The sequence below is a fragment of the Peromyscus californicus genome, unplaced genomic scaffold (genome assembly GCF_007827085.1).
Source record: "Peromyscus californicus insignis strain IS unplaced genomic scaffold, ASM782708v3 Scaffold_22__1_contigs__length_63687245, whole genome shotgun sequence".
Classification (NCBI taxonomy): domain Eukaryota; kingdom Metazoa; phylum Chordata; class Mammalia; order Rodentia; family Cricetidae; genus Peromyscus; species Peromyscus californicus.
In genome coordinates this window covers 30,639,156-30,654,017 of record NW_026294525.1, presented here as the reverse complement: position 1 = coordinate 30,654,017, position 14,862 = coordinate 30,639,156, and the positions used below count along the sequence as shown (strand labels likewise).

At 39.1% G+C, this 14,862-nt stretch overlaps 1 protein-coding gene across 4 annotated transcripts in view; it reads left to right on the top strand.

The window, feature by feature from the left end:
- Eya4 (EYA transcriptional coactivator and phosphatase 4) overlaps nt 1-14,862 on the top strand; it is a 251,289-nt gene that overhangs the window by 171,845 nt on the left and 64,582 nt on the right. For all 4 annotated transcript variants that reach the window (XM_052751178.1, XM_052751175.1, XM_052751176.1 and 1 more), the window contains exon 4: nt 9,879-10,003. In XM_052751178.1, the coding sequence (XP_052607138.1) occupies nt 9,879-10,003 (125 nt within the window). The remainder of the gene's footprint in view (nt 1-9,878; nt 10,004-14,862) is intronic.

The following is a 14,862-nucleotide window of genomic DNA, read 5'->3' as shown; positions in this document are numbered from 1 at the left end:
TAAACTAAACCTAGCTAAGCATGGAAACAGTTCAAGGGGATGGAAAGTTTGGAAAAAACTCTATACAATTTGAAAATAGATGGTCCCCAGTTTATAATGATTTTACTGGAGATGGTTTCTTGACTTTCTAATGGTGTGGTGTCAAAGCACGCCACCTGTACAGCCACTGTTTCATTTTCAGCTTAATAATCAATGAATTACAGGAGCTGTTCAACAGTTAGGATAAACTTCATGTCACTTGACTTTGCCTGCCTATATGCTCTAGAAGTATTCTCAGCACATTTAAGGTAGACTAATTCAAGCCAGCATGTTTATTAATTATGTGTATTCAATGCATTTTTTTACTTAAAGTATTTTAAAATATGCAATGAATATACTAGAACATAAACCCATTATAAATCAAAGAGGGTTTGCAATAACACCTCCAAGTCAATTTTAATAAGTAGATAATTTTGGTTTATAAATTAGCACCACTATTTGTGTAGAAATGTTTTAGCTCACATTTCTTGACCATTTCTCGCTCTTCTAGTTTTAGCTAACTCCACTTCATAGTTGATGAAATACAAGTGCATTGTCTTCTTTATCATTGACAAGTTGCCACAGATTGCTGAGGTCCATGTTCTTAAAAGGAATGGCAAGGTGGTATTTTACTGTAAATAAAGACTCATGTGATACTTGTCTTGCTGTCAAGCTTTTAGACTATTAGATGATTTAAATGTAAAACACCCTTAGATGCTCATGCTTAGGGCACATCTGAATGTCTACTCTCTTAGAATGCTTTTTGGGTCTAGAGATGCATGTGACTGTGATCCAAGGTTTCTCTCATCCTACATTTTACATGCTTATTTCGGATTTTAGAAGACACTATTTGTATTTTCCATGGGGAGGTGACAAAGTCATCTTGTTTTCAAAAAAATTTGAAAATTAAAACTTGGGAGCTAGGAGATCAGAAGTTCAAGGTTGTCCTCAGGCACATTGTGAGTTCAAGGCTCAATCCTACAGCCTGGACTACAAGATTGCATATAAATCTAACAAATTATTCATTCAGTTTGCTTATTGTTACTATTTTTCCCAAAACCTTCATCATGAGAGCAGAACACAGCATTTTATTCCATACCCAGTGTTTGCAAACTGTCAATCATTTCCTAAGGGATCTTAACAAACGCAAGCATTGAATTCTCTGCAAGCAAGGGTGCTTCCCACCTGGAAAGGGACCACTCTGTAATGGAATCCTAGTATATGCATTATCTTCCCTTCTGCCTAGCCCTGTGATCACACAGCAAATTAAAAGGTCTCCCAGGCTCAGCCTGCTTTCCAGCTGCCAGCCCATGGTAGACACGAGGGAGCCAGAAGGGACCAGGTGGAGCAGTGTTGAGTTGCACTAAACACACAGTACAAGGAGATTGGCCATAACTTCCCAATTGAATATTTATATCAGCCCCGTTTCTCATCTTGCTCTTTGGCACTGACCACAGTGCTGAGCTACTGCGATTTCAAGGGCGCTGCATTGTGTTGGAGCTGCTCCGCGAACTATTACGCCAGATGAGAAATGGGCCACAGGGTCCTATTGCTAAGATGGCTTGTTGACCTTTTTTTCCCCCATGGAGACTATCCTGTTACAGTGTCCTAAGGAAGGGGCAATGGGGGTGGGGACATTTTCTGACATCATCTGGCACTGCTGTTCTGTGAATTGTATACAAACCCCATCACTGCTTTTAGCAGAATGGAACTTACCTGCAATTATGTTAAAGACTCCACAGCACTCTGGGTTGGATATTGCTGCGTTTCCATCATTTACTCAGAGGTTTTATTTTTGTTTGCTAAGGTCAGACACTTATCACAGGGCCCTCTCATCACATTTCACATTCTGATTCCCCGTGGCAGGTGCTAACTTCCTAGCGCTCAAAGTGAATGGGTTGAGTAACCTCATAAAGATACAAAATGTCTTGGCCGAGAGAGGAAGGGAGTAGAGAATGCCTGTCTAAGGGAGAGGCTCAGTGTTATTTAGTAAGCCTCGTAAACCTGAGAAGTTATTTGGAAAACCATCTACACACACCCATTAACTTTTTCAAGGTAGTGATCATGAACTTAAACTCATGTTCCACTTTCCAAGTTAGTATTGATAGAGTGCCTTCCTAGTGTGTCATTTACCATCAGTTGTACTTAAGAATAACTCATTATTGTTTTTGGATTTTTTTTTCAGTTTTAGGGTTTTGAGAATTGTATATGCAAGTACATATAAAATACTATATTCACATCATCCCGCCCCTTCACTGTCCCCTCCAACTACTGCTGTGCCCCCTCTCTGAAATTCAAGACCTTTTCTTTATGATTATTGATTGTGTGTGTGTGTGTGTGTGTGTGTGTGTGTGTGTGTGTGTGTGTGTGTGTGTGTAACATACCGACCGAGTTCATCTAGGGTTGCTAGTCTATACATGTGTTTAGAGTGGACCACTTGAGATTGGAAACCCTATCAGGGAGCTTGGTCTTGGAGAAAACTGATTCTCCCCTTCTCAGCTGCCACGGATTGCCTGTAGCTCTTCATCTAGAAATGGGGCCGTGTGAGATTTCCCCATCTACGTGGTCATTATTGTTTCTTCATATGACACAATAAATTGTCCACCACTGGATTTCTTGTGAATTGTCAACTCCACAATTAAATTCTTAAATAGTTAAGTGTAAATCAACAGAGGGCAATGATCATGAGACTGCCACCTATTTCTCTAAACAGAGAGCATCATGGGATAGCTCCCTAGTCTTCTGTGATGGCAATACCAGAAAGGAGAAGTTCAGGCAGGCATTCAAATACAGAATTTAACAGAGTATGTGCAGAAGATGTCTGGCCTATTTAGGAGAAAAAGCTGGAACAAAAAGACCTGATATCAGAACTTAACGTTACTCCATTGCCTTCTCTTCAGAGGAGAGAAATCTGGTGATGAATTTTTCATGATGCCTTCGAGGTGTATCCTGACATTGGATTCCTCATTCCCTTTATATTGGGAGGACATTGATGTCATACTAAGTAAGACACTAAAGACAAGAATACTGAAGTATAGAATTGGGACTTAGCGGCGGGATGGTGGTGGTGCATGCCTTTAGTCCCAGCACTCAGGAGACAGAGCCAGGTGGATCTCTATTAGTTGGAGGTCAACCTGGTCTACAGAGCAAGATTCAGGACAGCACCAAAACTACACAGAGAACCTCTGTCTCAAAAAAAAAAAAGGGAATTGGGACTTAGGAGGACAGAATGAAACAGTGGCTTCAGTCTCACACCATGGCTTTTTTGAGGAAGGCGTTAAAGCTATCCCTTTAGGAGCCAAATGCATGGGCAGTGGTAGGAAGCTACAGAGCTCTGCAGCATCTGCTTGGACAGGTGTGGGAACTTCCTGGGCCCTGTTGCAGCCAAAGACAAGACTGTCAGGTACAAGGGCCACTCATGTAGACTTCAGATGACAGTCCAAAGGGAGAGCCATGGAAGCTTTGTCATTTGGGTACTGTAATTATACATCTCCATAAACTGTTTACCTACAGGCTACAAAGAACCTTGATGCCTTCCTAGAAGATGAAGCTTCCAATGGCTTAAGAATGCTGAAAGAAGGGGATGTTCCCAATCAGACAGGGCCAAGTCATTCGATCATGACTTCTTGATATTGATATTAAAAGGGCTGTTTTAGGAAGGGAGATTTAGTTTGACTGGCGTCAAAGGGGATATTTTCTTCCAAGGAAAATATGGAAGCAACATTTTCTAATACTGTATGTTGTCTGAAAGTCAAATGGGTTTCTTATTAAGCAAATGGTTTTCTTCAGTATGAGTTTTGAGAGAGAGCAGATGTGTGCCGTTAGCACTGAACACATGACTCAACTAAGTGAAAACACTTATTCATGTACCGCCCTCATCTAAGTGTACCTTATGAGGGCAAGTTTATTTGCCTTCAGTGGATATTTAATCTCTACATCAAGTTATATTTGATCTACTTATCAACTTCAGTTTGAGCATAAGACCCCACAACTGGTAAATGACAAAGGTGAGGTTTAATGATCAGGTTAGAGATGCCAGTACCCAATCGTAACTCTACACTCAGCCTCAAGCAGAATATGGTACTTTCCATCGAAGGGCATGGATTGTCCCTTTGGAAAGAGAAATTCAATGATTTTAACAGGCAACTATCTTCATTTTGTGCACTACACTAATGGTTTGTTCTGGTGGTTCAATACTCCAGTACTGAAAAATGCTTGTCCTAGATGACGTTTGCCCCTCTTGGCAGACCGTCTCTTTAGAAAGTGAGTTGATGTATTTCTTGCTGGTAATTGATGGCATTGAATGTTTTGATTGTGGCCTATGGCTTTACCCCACTACTTGCTAGAGGAAAACAATTTCCTGCTTCATTAACCATGGTTTGTAACTGATCTTATAGAAATTTGACTCCTGCGCCATTCAAATAACACTTGAAGGATCTGGGGGAGTTTTGTTCTTTTCTTTGTTTTCCAGTGAAGGGAATCGTTTGAAAAAACCAAAATTTAGACATGCTCCCATTAGTTTGAAGTATTTGATCACAGTTATTAGAAGTGGAGGTGGAGAACTCATGTTTTATCTGAATAATTTGTTGGACTCAAAGGTAAGAAAGAGGTGAGGAGAGAGAGAGAGAGAGAGAGAGAGAGAGAGAGAGAGAGAGAGAGAGAGAGAGAGAAGAGAAAGAGAGAGAGAGAGAGAGAGAGAGAGAGAGAGAGAAGAGAAAGAGAGAGAGAGAGAGAGAGAGAGAGAGAGAGAGAGAGAGAGAGAGAGAGAGAGAGAAGAGAGAAGAGAGTTCCAGGCCTCAAGTGGAGAGTTGTGAGCCCTAAAAAAGGGGGTTGTAAAAGTATCCAGAGAAGAGTATGTTCCAGTCTTTATTTGCTTTGGCTCCAGGGGTTGAGATCACTCTAACAAATGAGTCCCACACCGTGAGTGTTCGTGTCGGTCTTGGAGACAGTAGTAAAGGTGCTGGAGTATTCTCTTTACTGTTTGTACAGCCCATTTCTCTGATCCTTCTCACTAAAGATCAGGAGGTCTTCCTCCTGTGGTCCCACATCAGCACAGCTCACTCAGTTCTGACCATGTTTGGGGAAAACAGTTGGTAAAGGCCTCCTCCTGGGGGTCCCTATCCTCCAGCTCAGTAGCACCGGTACCAAGTGGTACAGAGGTGTCACATTGGCAAGCAGTGAACCTGTCTCGGGGCCTGATCAGTGGCAAGAACGTCTAGATCCTATTCAGAACTATGTTGGCTTAAGGTGACTTGGTGGTGTTGCTGATGTTTTCTTAGGCTTGCGCTTTTGCAGAAAATGAGAGCCAATACTCAATGTGATGTGTTCCACTGTTTTCCCGGACATCAGCCAACCCAGATGCTTTATTAGTTTGTTTTCATCTGCCATTTATTTTGCATCCATGCAGAAGCATTATTTTTTCCCCTCTCTCCCTCTGTCCTTTCCTCCCTCCCTATCCCTGCTCCATGTCTTCATAACACACACATATGCACACATGTTTGGGGTTTGGAGAAATCTTAAGTTTTATATGCACATGCCCACATGATCTCACACACACACACACACACACACACACACACACACACACACACACACACACACACGTGTGTATGTGTGCAATATGTATTATTACACATACACACACACACATATATATACATGAAAATTCAACACACATTCGCATCATAGAGCTAATCCCATCCTTGTATTGGTAGCCTAAAGGCTCTTTCTTTTCCTACGACTGTACCTAAAACAGAGATACCCAAGCTCAGTTTGCTAAACTGTACTGACTCTGACTTCAAGTAGCTCAAGCCACTTGATCTGCTTTTTCTTTTCTATTGCAATGTTATTCTCCATGCCCAATCGTGGCGAGAGACTCTGTGTCATCATCACAGTTGTGCGGTGGGACAGAGCGCAGATCAGAAAGCAGCCGCTGCTCTTCTGGAGCCTTGCACTGTAGTCAGATGAGAAGAATCTGCTACGTTACTCCCATTTTTCAGGTAGGGAGAATAGAAGTTTGTGTTGTACAGTAAGTGATATTATGAGCAAAGCAAATGCCAAACCCACATCTTCACGTGCATCCATCCAGTGGGCAGAGTGCAGTTTTTCTAGATAGACACTGAGAATTTGAGATCTTGAACCTTGCCTCTGTAGCATCCATTTCATACAAAAGGAGACAGCTGCTGTGGTGGTGTTGCAGAGAGTTTAGGACACTTTTGCATTTCTTGGGTCCTGAACAGCTGATGGAGGGACTCTATAAATAAACAGAGCCCTGACTCATCACCAGGCTCCACAAAGAGTGAATCACACCGTCTGAGTTGGAATAGATTCTACAGTCCACAAACTTAAGGTTTGCCCTTCCTTGGGTTTGAAGAGGACAGACCCTTCAGACCATTTAGGTCAAAGTCTGTCTGTGCTACAAACAAAAACTGTAGGGAAGAATCAAGAAACTAATTCCTAGATCTTGGAATTCTCTCATTTCTTCTTTTTAATGACTACTTCAGGCTAAGATTAAGTTCAGTTATTTGATTGTCCAGGCAGATTCTAATGCTTAAAAGCCTGATGGCATGATGTTCCTTAAAAGGGGGTTGAAATAGACATCCTAAGAAGAGAAGAGGGTCCAGTGTTAGATGGGGCAAAATAGATGTTTCTATTGACTTTGGTAACTTTTGAGAAAATATTCTATTACTATTGAACTTTCAAAGTATCTGGTTTGACGGCTAAATGCCTTACAAGAGAGACTATACAGGAAGATACTTCTAGACTGACGGTAATATGTTATAGTTCTGTTTGTTAAAGGCTCCTTTGGTTGTAGGAAGCTTCAACCCACTGAAACAAATATGAAGGAGTTACACTATAACGTTCCAGATAGCTGCACTTTCACTTCCTGTGGACTGCCACACACCGGGGCTGTATTTATTTCAAAGGCTAATTTTGTTGTTGTTGTTTTGCAGAAGCACTGTGTTTTGTTTCCTCTCTACTCCATTCTGCGGTATATGATCCACCCTTTCATTCCTGACTGATTGTCCTGGCTTACACATCTTGTCCATGGTCCAATTGGCTAGGAGCCCCTACCCTACTTTGAGCCTTTAGTAATACCAATGACTAGGAGCCTCCCTCAGGGTCCTTTATTTGAACCAATCAAAATCCAGCTAACAATTTCAGAAGAAAAAAAAACTTCCCTGCCTCTTTAAGCTTACTTTACTGTCTGTCCCATCAAAGGACTGTTCACATTCTAAACCTTAAATTCCAAGGCAGAGCCTCTGCCTTCTCATGTAGAGAAGCTTTTGCTTGTGCTGAGAACCAGTTAAGGCATCTAGTAGAAATCTGAGCTGGTGATGGTCTGGCTGTAACTGGGAGGATCCCTATCTCCATCCTCAGGCTCAGTGATTTTCTGAAGGACTCATGGAATCCAGATAAGCTGACTGATTGATGGCTGTGGTTTATTACTGTGAAAGAACACAAGTGAAAAATCAGCAGATGAGAAGAGGCCCGTCGAACATGGCATCTGTTTGCCTGATAGAGAAGTGCTCTTCTGTTATTCTTAAGGTGTCTATTTCAAGCCGTCTTTACCGTTCCTCATGCCATTGGCCGCATAAACATAAACATCTGTCTAGACAGTGTACATCTCTGCTGCGATTTTTACCTATAATTAAGGCAGAGCCCAAGAATTAATTTCTACTTCTTTTCTGTCAGTAGACTTGTACAGAAGGTGACAACATATACAAACAGTATTGCCCTACGTGGATGGAGACCCATCCAAGTCTTGTCTGCTGATTCTAAAGCCTAGGTCATACACCTGCCTGCTTCTAGCTAATGCGCTTTCTCTCCACTAGGGGTCAGGTTTCCCAGAGTCCTCAGAATATTTACAGCTTTCTAAACATTGCATAAGGAAGCTTGATGAACTCTAAAGCATAGTTGTAGATGTAACCAACCTTCTTATTGGTTTTCTTTTGCTAATGCTTCCCCAAGCACCAGCCCTTTCTGTTACGTGGTGGTTAAGGCAGGGATCTGATCATTCAGAACCTTCTCAGGCCAAGCTGAACCATAGCTGCACCATGAGCAGCTCAACTTCCAGCTTCCTTGACAACCCACCATCTTGATAGTTCAGTGTCTGAACTATGAACTAATTGAAGATGGAGACACTTTTTGCTTTTATGTATTTTCAGCAAAGTCCTTGTACCTTTAGCTTTGGGAATTTCGTCTAGTAGATTTCAAAATTTTCTACAGAAACAAAAATAATAACAGGGGCAGATATGAATTAAAGAGGACCCCCCCTTAAACTTCTGAACATCGTTTAACTTTCTAACTTTGTTTCTTATTATTTTTTTTTCTGTTGCATGTACACTGTGCCAGAGTGGAAAGCACACATCTAATTTCTTTCTCTGAAAGAATTTAGTATTTCATTATCAAATGTGATGCAAGCTACCAAGGTTTTCAGGACTGATTTTTATTCAGATGAAGGAAAACACCTTGGTCGAGGTTACCAAGAACGTATGTTGCCAAAAGATGGTGAATATTATCCAGTGCATCTTTGCAACCATGGACATAATATTTGTTAACATATTGCATTACACTGACCTCCAGATATTAAGCCTTCCTTGCCCTTCCAGGATAAGCCACACTGGTTCTAACATGGCTTCCTTTTCCTTGCTGGTTTCCATTTGATAGTAGCCTAACTTCTCGGCTGTGTTTGTAAGAAGTATGAATCCAGACCGTTCTTCTTGAAACTGCCTTTGTCTGGTTCTGGGTGAGGATGATGCCACTCTCCTACAACAGGAAAACAAGGATTCCCTCCTACTCTCAGCTGACAGAATTTGCATAATGTTATTTTTCTTCACATGTTTACTAGCATTCATTAGTGAAATACCTCTAGAGTTTTATTTTTGTTTCCATTTTTAAAACATACTATTTTTGTGTGACGTGTCTGTGTGGTGTACATATATGTTCATGTGGGAGAGTGCGTTCGTGTGCATAGAGGTGGGTGTGTTTGTTTGAACCCACGCACATGAAGGCCAGAGGACGACTCTGGGTACTTTTTGGAATGACTCTCGAATTCATTTCCTGAGACAGGCTGTCTTCATGAACCTTGAGGTCACCAGTTTAGTTAGACTAACTGGCCAGTACCTTCAGGGATCACATATCTCAACTCCCAAGCTTTAGCATTACAGCTGTGGCCTATCTTGCTCAGCTTGTGCATGGGTGCTGAGGGTTTGAACACAGCTCCTTATGCTTGCAGAAAACCTTTTTTTCATCCTCATCCCCGGAATTTTCTTCAATTGATAGTTGGTTTTGGGATTTTCTACATTTTTACTGGGTCAGGTTTGACCTCTTTCAAGAAATTCACTAGTTTTATCCATCCTTGAGTTCTTTGACACAGTATTAATGTTCTTCCGTCCTTTGGATACCACTGTTGTCTCTAGTGATCTTCTGAAGTTGAAAATGATTTGTATTTATCACATAGTTTTCTATTTCAGTAATTTCTTCCCTTTATTGTTTCCTCCTACTGGTATCTGCTTAGTTGCCTGTTTTTAGTGTCTTGACTGGAAATGTAGACCACAGAGTTTTTAAGCCTCTTTCCTTGGGAATCAAACATTTCCCCCATTCTTCTGTGGTGGCACCAGAGGTGGTCATTTCAGGAAGGCATCTGTGTCCACATAGAATGTCATGACCGGGGTCTGCTTTTTTCTTTGCATCATTACATGGAACATGCATGTAGGATTGCACTGAAGGACAAACCATGAATTCTCGCTACGGATTCTAGTCCTGTCATTGATACACATGAACACTCAAAGACTTAACGGAAAAAAAAATATTTCCTGAAATTTCAGTTTAATCTCCACTGCCTCCTATTCTAACAGGTCTATGGAAATGCAAGACCTAGCAAGTCCTCATGCCTTGGTTGGAGGCAGAGACACACCTGGGGGGTCCAAGCTGGATAAATCCAGTCTCAGCAGCACTTCAGTCACGACAAATGGGACAGGAGGTAAGTGCCACTCCAAAGATGCCCAGACTCACATCTAAGGGTTTGCTTTAAGTTTATATGTCAGGAGTTGTTAATAAATGGCTATCCTACCAGTGATGCCATAATCAGAATTAAAGCCAAGAAATATCCAGCTAGTGTATTACTAAGTATTCTGCTTGTTGTCAACGTTGAATCCTTTATCTATAGCAGTGAGCATTCAGAGAGACTAGATTGTCCTGAGAAACATTTTGAAAAACATTTAAAAGATTACCTTTTTTGTATTCGTCCTTATAAATATTCCACAGAATTAAAAAATTGTGGATAAAAATATCACATATATATGTGCATAAATTTTCATATTAAATATTTTTGTTTTAGTTTACATTTTAAATGAAAAAATGTTACCCTAACATTTTTTATTAAAATGGTGTTTCTTGCAATTGATTTAAAATGCAATAAAATACTTATATCTGCTGTATTTTCTTTTCAAAAAGAATAATATTATAATGCCTAGCACTTACATGAAAGAGAATTGCATTTTTCCAGATAATTTTCTCATTTTGCTAAGTCATAATTATGCTGCAACCTATGGCAATGATAAGTAGTTACTTAAAATATTCTCTATTATTAATTTTAAGAATGCATTCAGGTTGTCAAAACATATGCTCCAACTGTGTAAAATATGTATATTTAGAGATATTACAGCATATATACACACACAAACAATATGAAATTTTTACTGTAAATTATTCACTATCATGTTGAATCTTGTAGATTCAGTCTAGGTACTAAAGTTAAATTTATGCAAAATCTATTTTACTTAGAAAACTACTCATATCACTAGATATCAGCATTTGCCACATCATATTTTCTTTTAAACTTTAAATAAATCTTTGAGATTGATACACCCTTCCCAATTAATCTAAAGTCCACGGTTTTCTTTGTCGAGTCGTGTGCATTGCAACCTACCCTGCATTTAATAATGTGTTACACCAAACCCTTTGTAAATTAACACTTCCCTGGTTTATTTGTCTCTAAACATGCATCTATAATTTCAGCTAATTAATGGATATGGGACTGCAAGTATATAGAGATATTTAGTCATAACCACTGGAATGAAAACATTCACATTTAGAGTCAGAGCTGAGCACAGATAATAAGATTGAAAAAATTCAAGCACTCTGAAAGAAAATCTGGGAGTTCATGACTCACACATATATTTCAGAGCACCAATGCAGATCTGATACACTAAAGCACAGAAGACACACAGTGCAGTTAGAGTCTTGCTTAAAGGTCGGAAAGTGGTGCCCTCATTGAAGATTACTCAAGTACACCCAGCAGACCTTCAGACAATGAACTCTTATACCGTTCCTGTTCTCAGGGGACAACATGACTGTTTTAAACACAGCAGACTGGCTGCTGAGTTGCAACACCCCCTCTTCCGCAACAAGTATGAGAGCCGATGGTACACTGCATGTGTTTGGGTGTGTGGATTTGACCTCCGGTTTGCTGTCTGCTGCTGCCTCTGTGTTTGCCCCTCTTTTCTATGTTACATATTGAGAAGCAAAAATGAAAAGTGAACAAGCCTTGTAGCTGTTCATGGTTCATAGTTGGCTGCGGTTTCCTTATTGTTTATTAATCATACGTGCTTAAATCAGTAGGGTTTTTTTTCTTATATTTTTCATAATTCAGCACCAATGGGGATTATATTGACTTATAGTTAATTACCAGTGTCTTAGATGGTTCATTCAGCACAATAAAATCATGTCAAGCAGAACTGTCAAAGCCAATGAGCATTCATAGAAACCTAACTACCTAATGACTCATTTATTTCCACATTTTAAGCATTTAATATTGCAACAGGGTTTCTACTATTTTGTACTATTTGATAAATATTCCCAAGAATCTAAAATAAAATTAGCATTCATCACCCTACCATTTAAAAAGTTACCAGTAATAAGAGCTATGTAAATGAAATCATTAGCCTGACACAATGGAAATGTGCCTGTAATTCCAGCTGCTTGGAAGGGTGAAGTGAAAAGCTCACAACTTTAAGTCCAGTAAAATCCCATCTCAACCAATAAATTGAATAGATAAATAAATAAATAATAAAGTTATGAATTAAGTCTCTTAGAATGTTCCAACCCATTGATATTGACAGCATGTATGCATACAAAATTCTCCTAGAAAAATGGTCCTCAACCTGTTTGCCATGACCCCCTTGGGGTTGTATATCAGATATTCTGCATATCAGATATTTACATTACAATTCCTAACAGTAGCAAAATTACAGTTATGAAGTAGCAACAAAATAACTTTTTGATTGGGGGGTCACCACAGCATGAGGAGCTATATTAAAGGGTCACAGCATTAAGGAAGTTGAAGAACACTGTCATAGAAGAAACACTAGGATGCAGTCAAAAGTTAAAAGTTAGAACAAGACCATCACACTGCTGCAGATCCTGACATTTTAGGATTTAATGGAAGTGTAGATCCCATCCAGAAATTAACATAGACGCAATTCGGCTGGCTATTGCTCTATTTCAGATTATATTAAAATATATGACAAATAAATAAAGAACATTTTATTACATTCATTATTTATGTTTTCATAGTTTGAATCGCAAATATTTTCCATTTTCATGCTTGAAATATACTTTTCATGCTTGAAGATGGTTGCCAGAGTGTAGTTATTCTTGATTCCTTTTGGTAAAGATCCAGATAGTAAATGCTCTTCCATGATGGTAGGTCGTTCATTCTGTTCCAGCATCTCATGTCCTCTGTTTAGAAGCAATGGGCTGTATGTAAATGAACATGGGCCAGTTCCAACAAAACTGTATTTCTAGACCATGAAATTTAAATTTCTCACGCTTTTCTTGTATTACAAATATGTTGTGTTACAAAATATTCTGATTTTGCTGTTTCTTAAGCAGTACAACGTAAAATTCATTCATGGCTCACTGATACTTGTTCTTAAAATGTAATCACATGCAATGCAATGTTACAATGGTGAACTCCTGCGATGAATGTTTCATCATGTCCGTGTCATCTCACCCAGAAACATCTTTCTCAATGTAATAAAGCATCACATTTTCCTGGTTCCCAATGTGATGCTCAGGTGGCATCTGCAAGGGCAAGATGTGAATAACAGAAGCAGAGTGAATCTGGACCACAGCACTCTGTCTGTGTCACCTTGATTGAGTTCCTCCTTTTCCCCAAGTTTTAGTTTCTTTATGTTAAAGGAAGATTGTATCCTTCCTAGCAGGTATTTTTGTTAATAGATAACATATATATTGGTTGGTGATAAATACCAGTATAGTTTTCTGTCAGTAGATAATTATATAATAGTTCTTTTTTAGGAAACTGAAAACATGGGTTGTATGAAAATATTGTTTGCCCTACAAATATTATTATAGGAAAATAATATTTGCCATGCAAATAATATTTGCTCAGAATTTACAGTTGTTTAAACTGGGCCAAAGAAAGCCCTATATTATCAATATGTTGAGAATATTTTGACACCTTTATTGAGTGGTATTAGTAATGACTAATAATGTAAACTTGGTGGTGTACTGATAGGAAAATTTTAACAAATTTTAATGACTTCTCAGCAGTTCTTTATGATACAAGCTAAATATTTCCTGTTGTAATCTCTCTTATTGAGGATAAAATACTTTTTAAAGATTTTTGTTTTCATTATTATTTTCAGTTCTGTGCACTGTGTGTGTGTGTGTGTGTGTGTGTGTGTGTGTGTGTGTGTGTATGCATGTGCCCCTGGAGCAGGATTTACAGGTGTTCCTGAGCCCCTGGATATGGGTGCTGAGAACTGAACCCAGGTTTCTGCATTTATCATTGGTGAGCCATCTCTCTGGCCCCACATACTTTATTTTAATTATGGTTTTACTATTAAATTTAGCTCATTTGATAAATTTATTATCACAAAACAAAAAGAAAACTAAAATCTAATGGCTTTCTCCCACTTTCCCTTACCAATAAAACAAATTTTAATTGCGTAGATTTTCATATAAGTTGAAGTATCACCTTAAGACCCTTCCTCCTTGCTAGTGTCACTTAAGTGTGTGACGATATTTCTTAAAGTGATTTAAGAAGTTACATCGCCTTAGTTCCTACTATATCAATCTATGTGGGGATTTATGCTGAAACCCACATTTTTACCTCAAATTTTTATCATTTGTGAAAGTCAATGAAATGTAAAATGTAGGAGCAAGGTTGGGTACTGTGTGCCTACAACCTCAACACTCAGGATACTAAGGCAGGGAGAGAGGGAGGGATGGAGGGAGGACTTAGCAAATAAATCAATGGGCAAGCTTTATGGGCAGTATGGATACATGATTATTTCAGCTCCACTGTTAAGTACATAGATGCAGCCAAGAACAATACCTAAATAATTAAGCCTGGCTGTGTTCAAATAAAGTTGACCTAAAGATGCTGGAATACAGATTTCACATCATAAAATATTCTTCCATAGCTTTATATTCATTCTCAGCCCATAAGAAAACAGGCTATGGGGCAGATTTTTCATGATGACTAATACAAGTCTATTGATATGTTGTAGACAAAAAAAATTATCTGTAGGCATCTGAGAACCTTCTTCCTGATATAAGTAATTCCTGATCCAAATTTAAGAAATGGTGTCAGGAGCCTCGACTCACTCACTACATGTCATATACAAAAATACTTAGATCTGTTGGGAGTGCTTAGGACAATGTCAAACACAGTGAATTGTTATTTTCTCAATTAATTGAATCATGTCAAGATCCAATTATAATCCTTGCTCAATACTAGCAAATGAGAACCCAGTGCCCTAAACAATGTGCTACTGACCATTCAGGCGCCAAAACACAAAGCACAGAGAAACG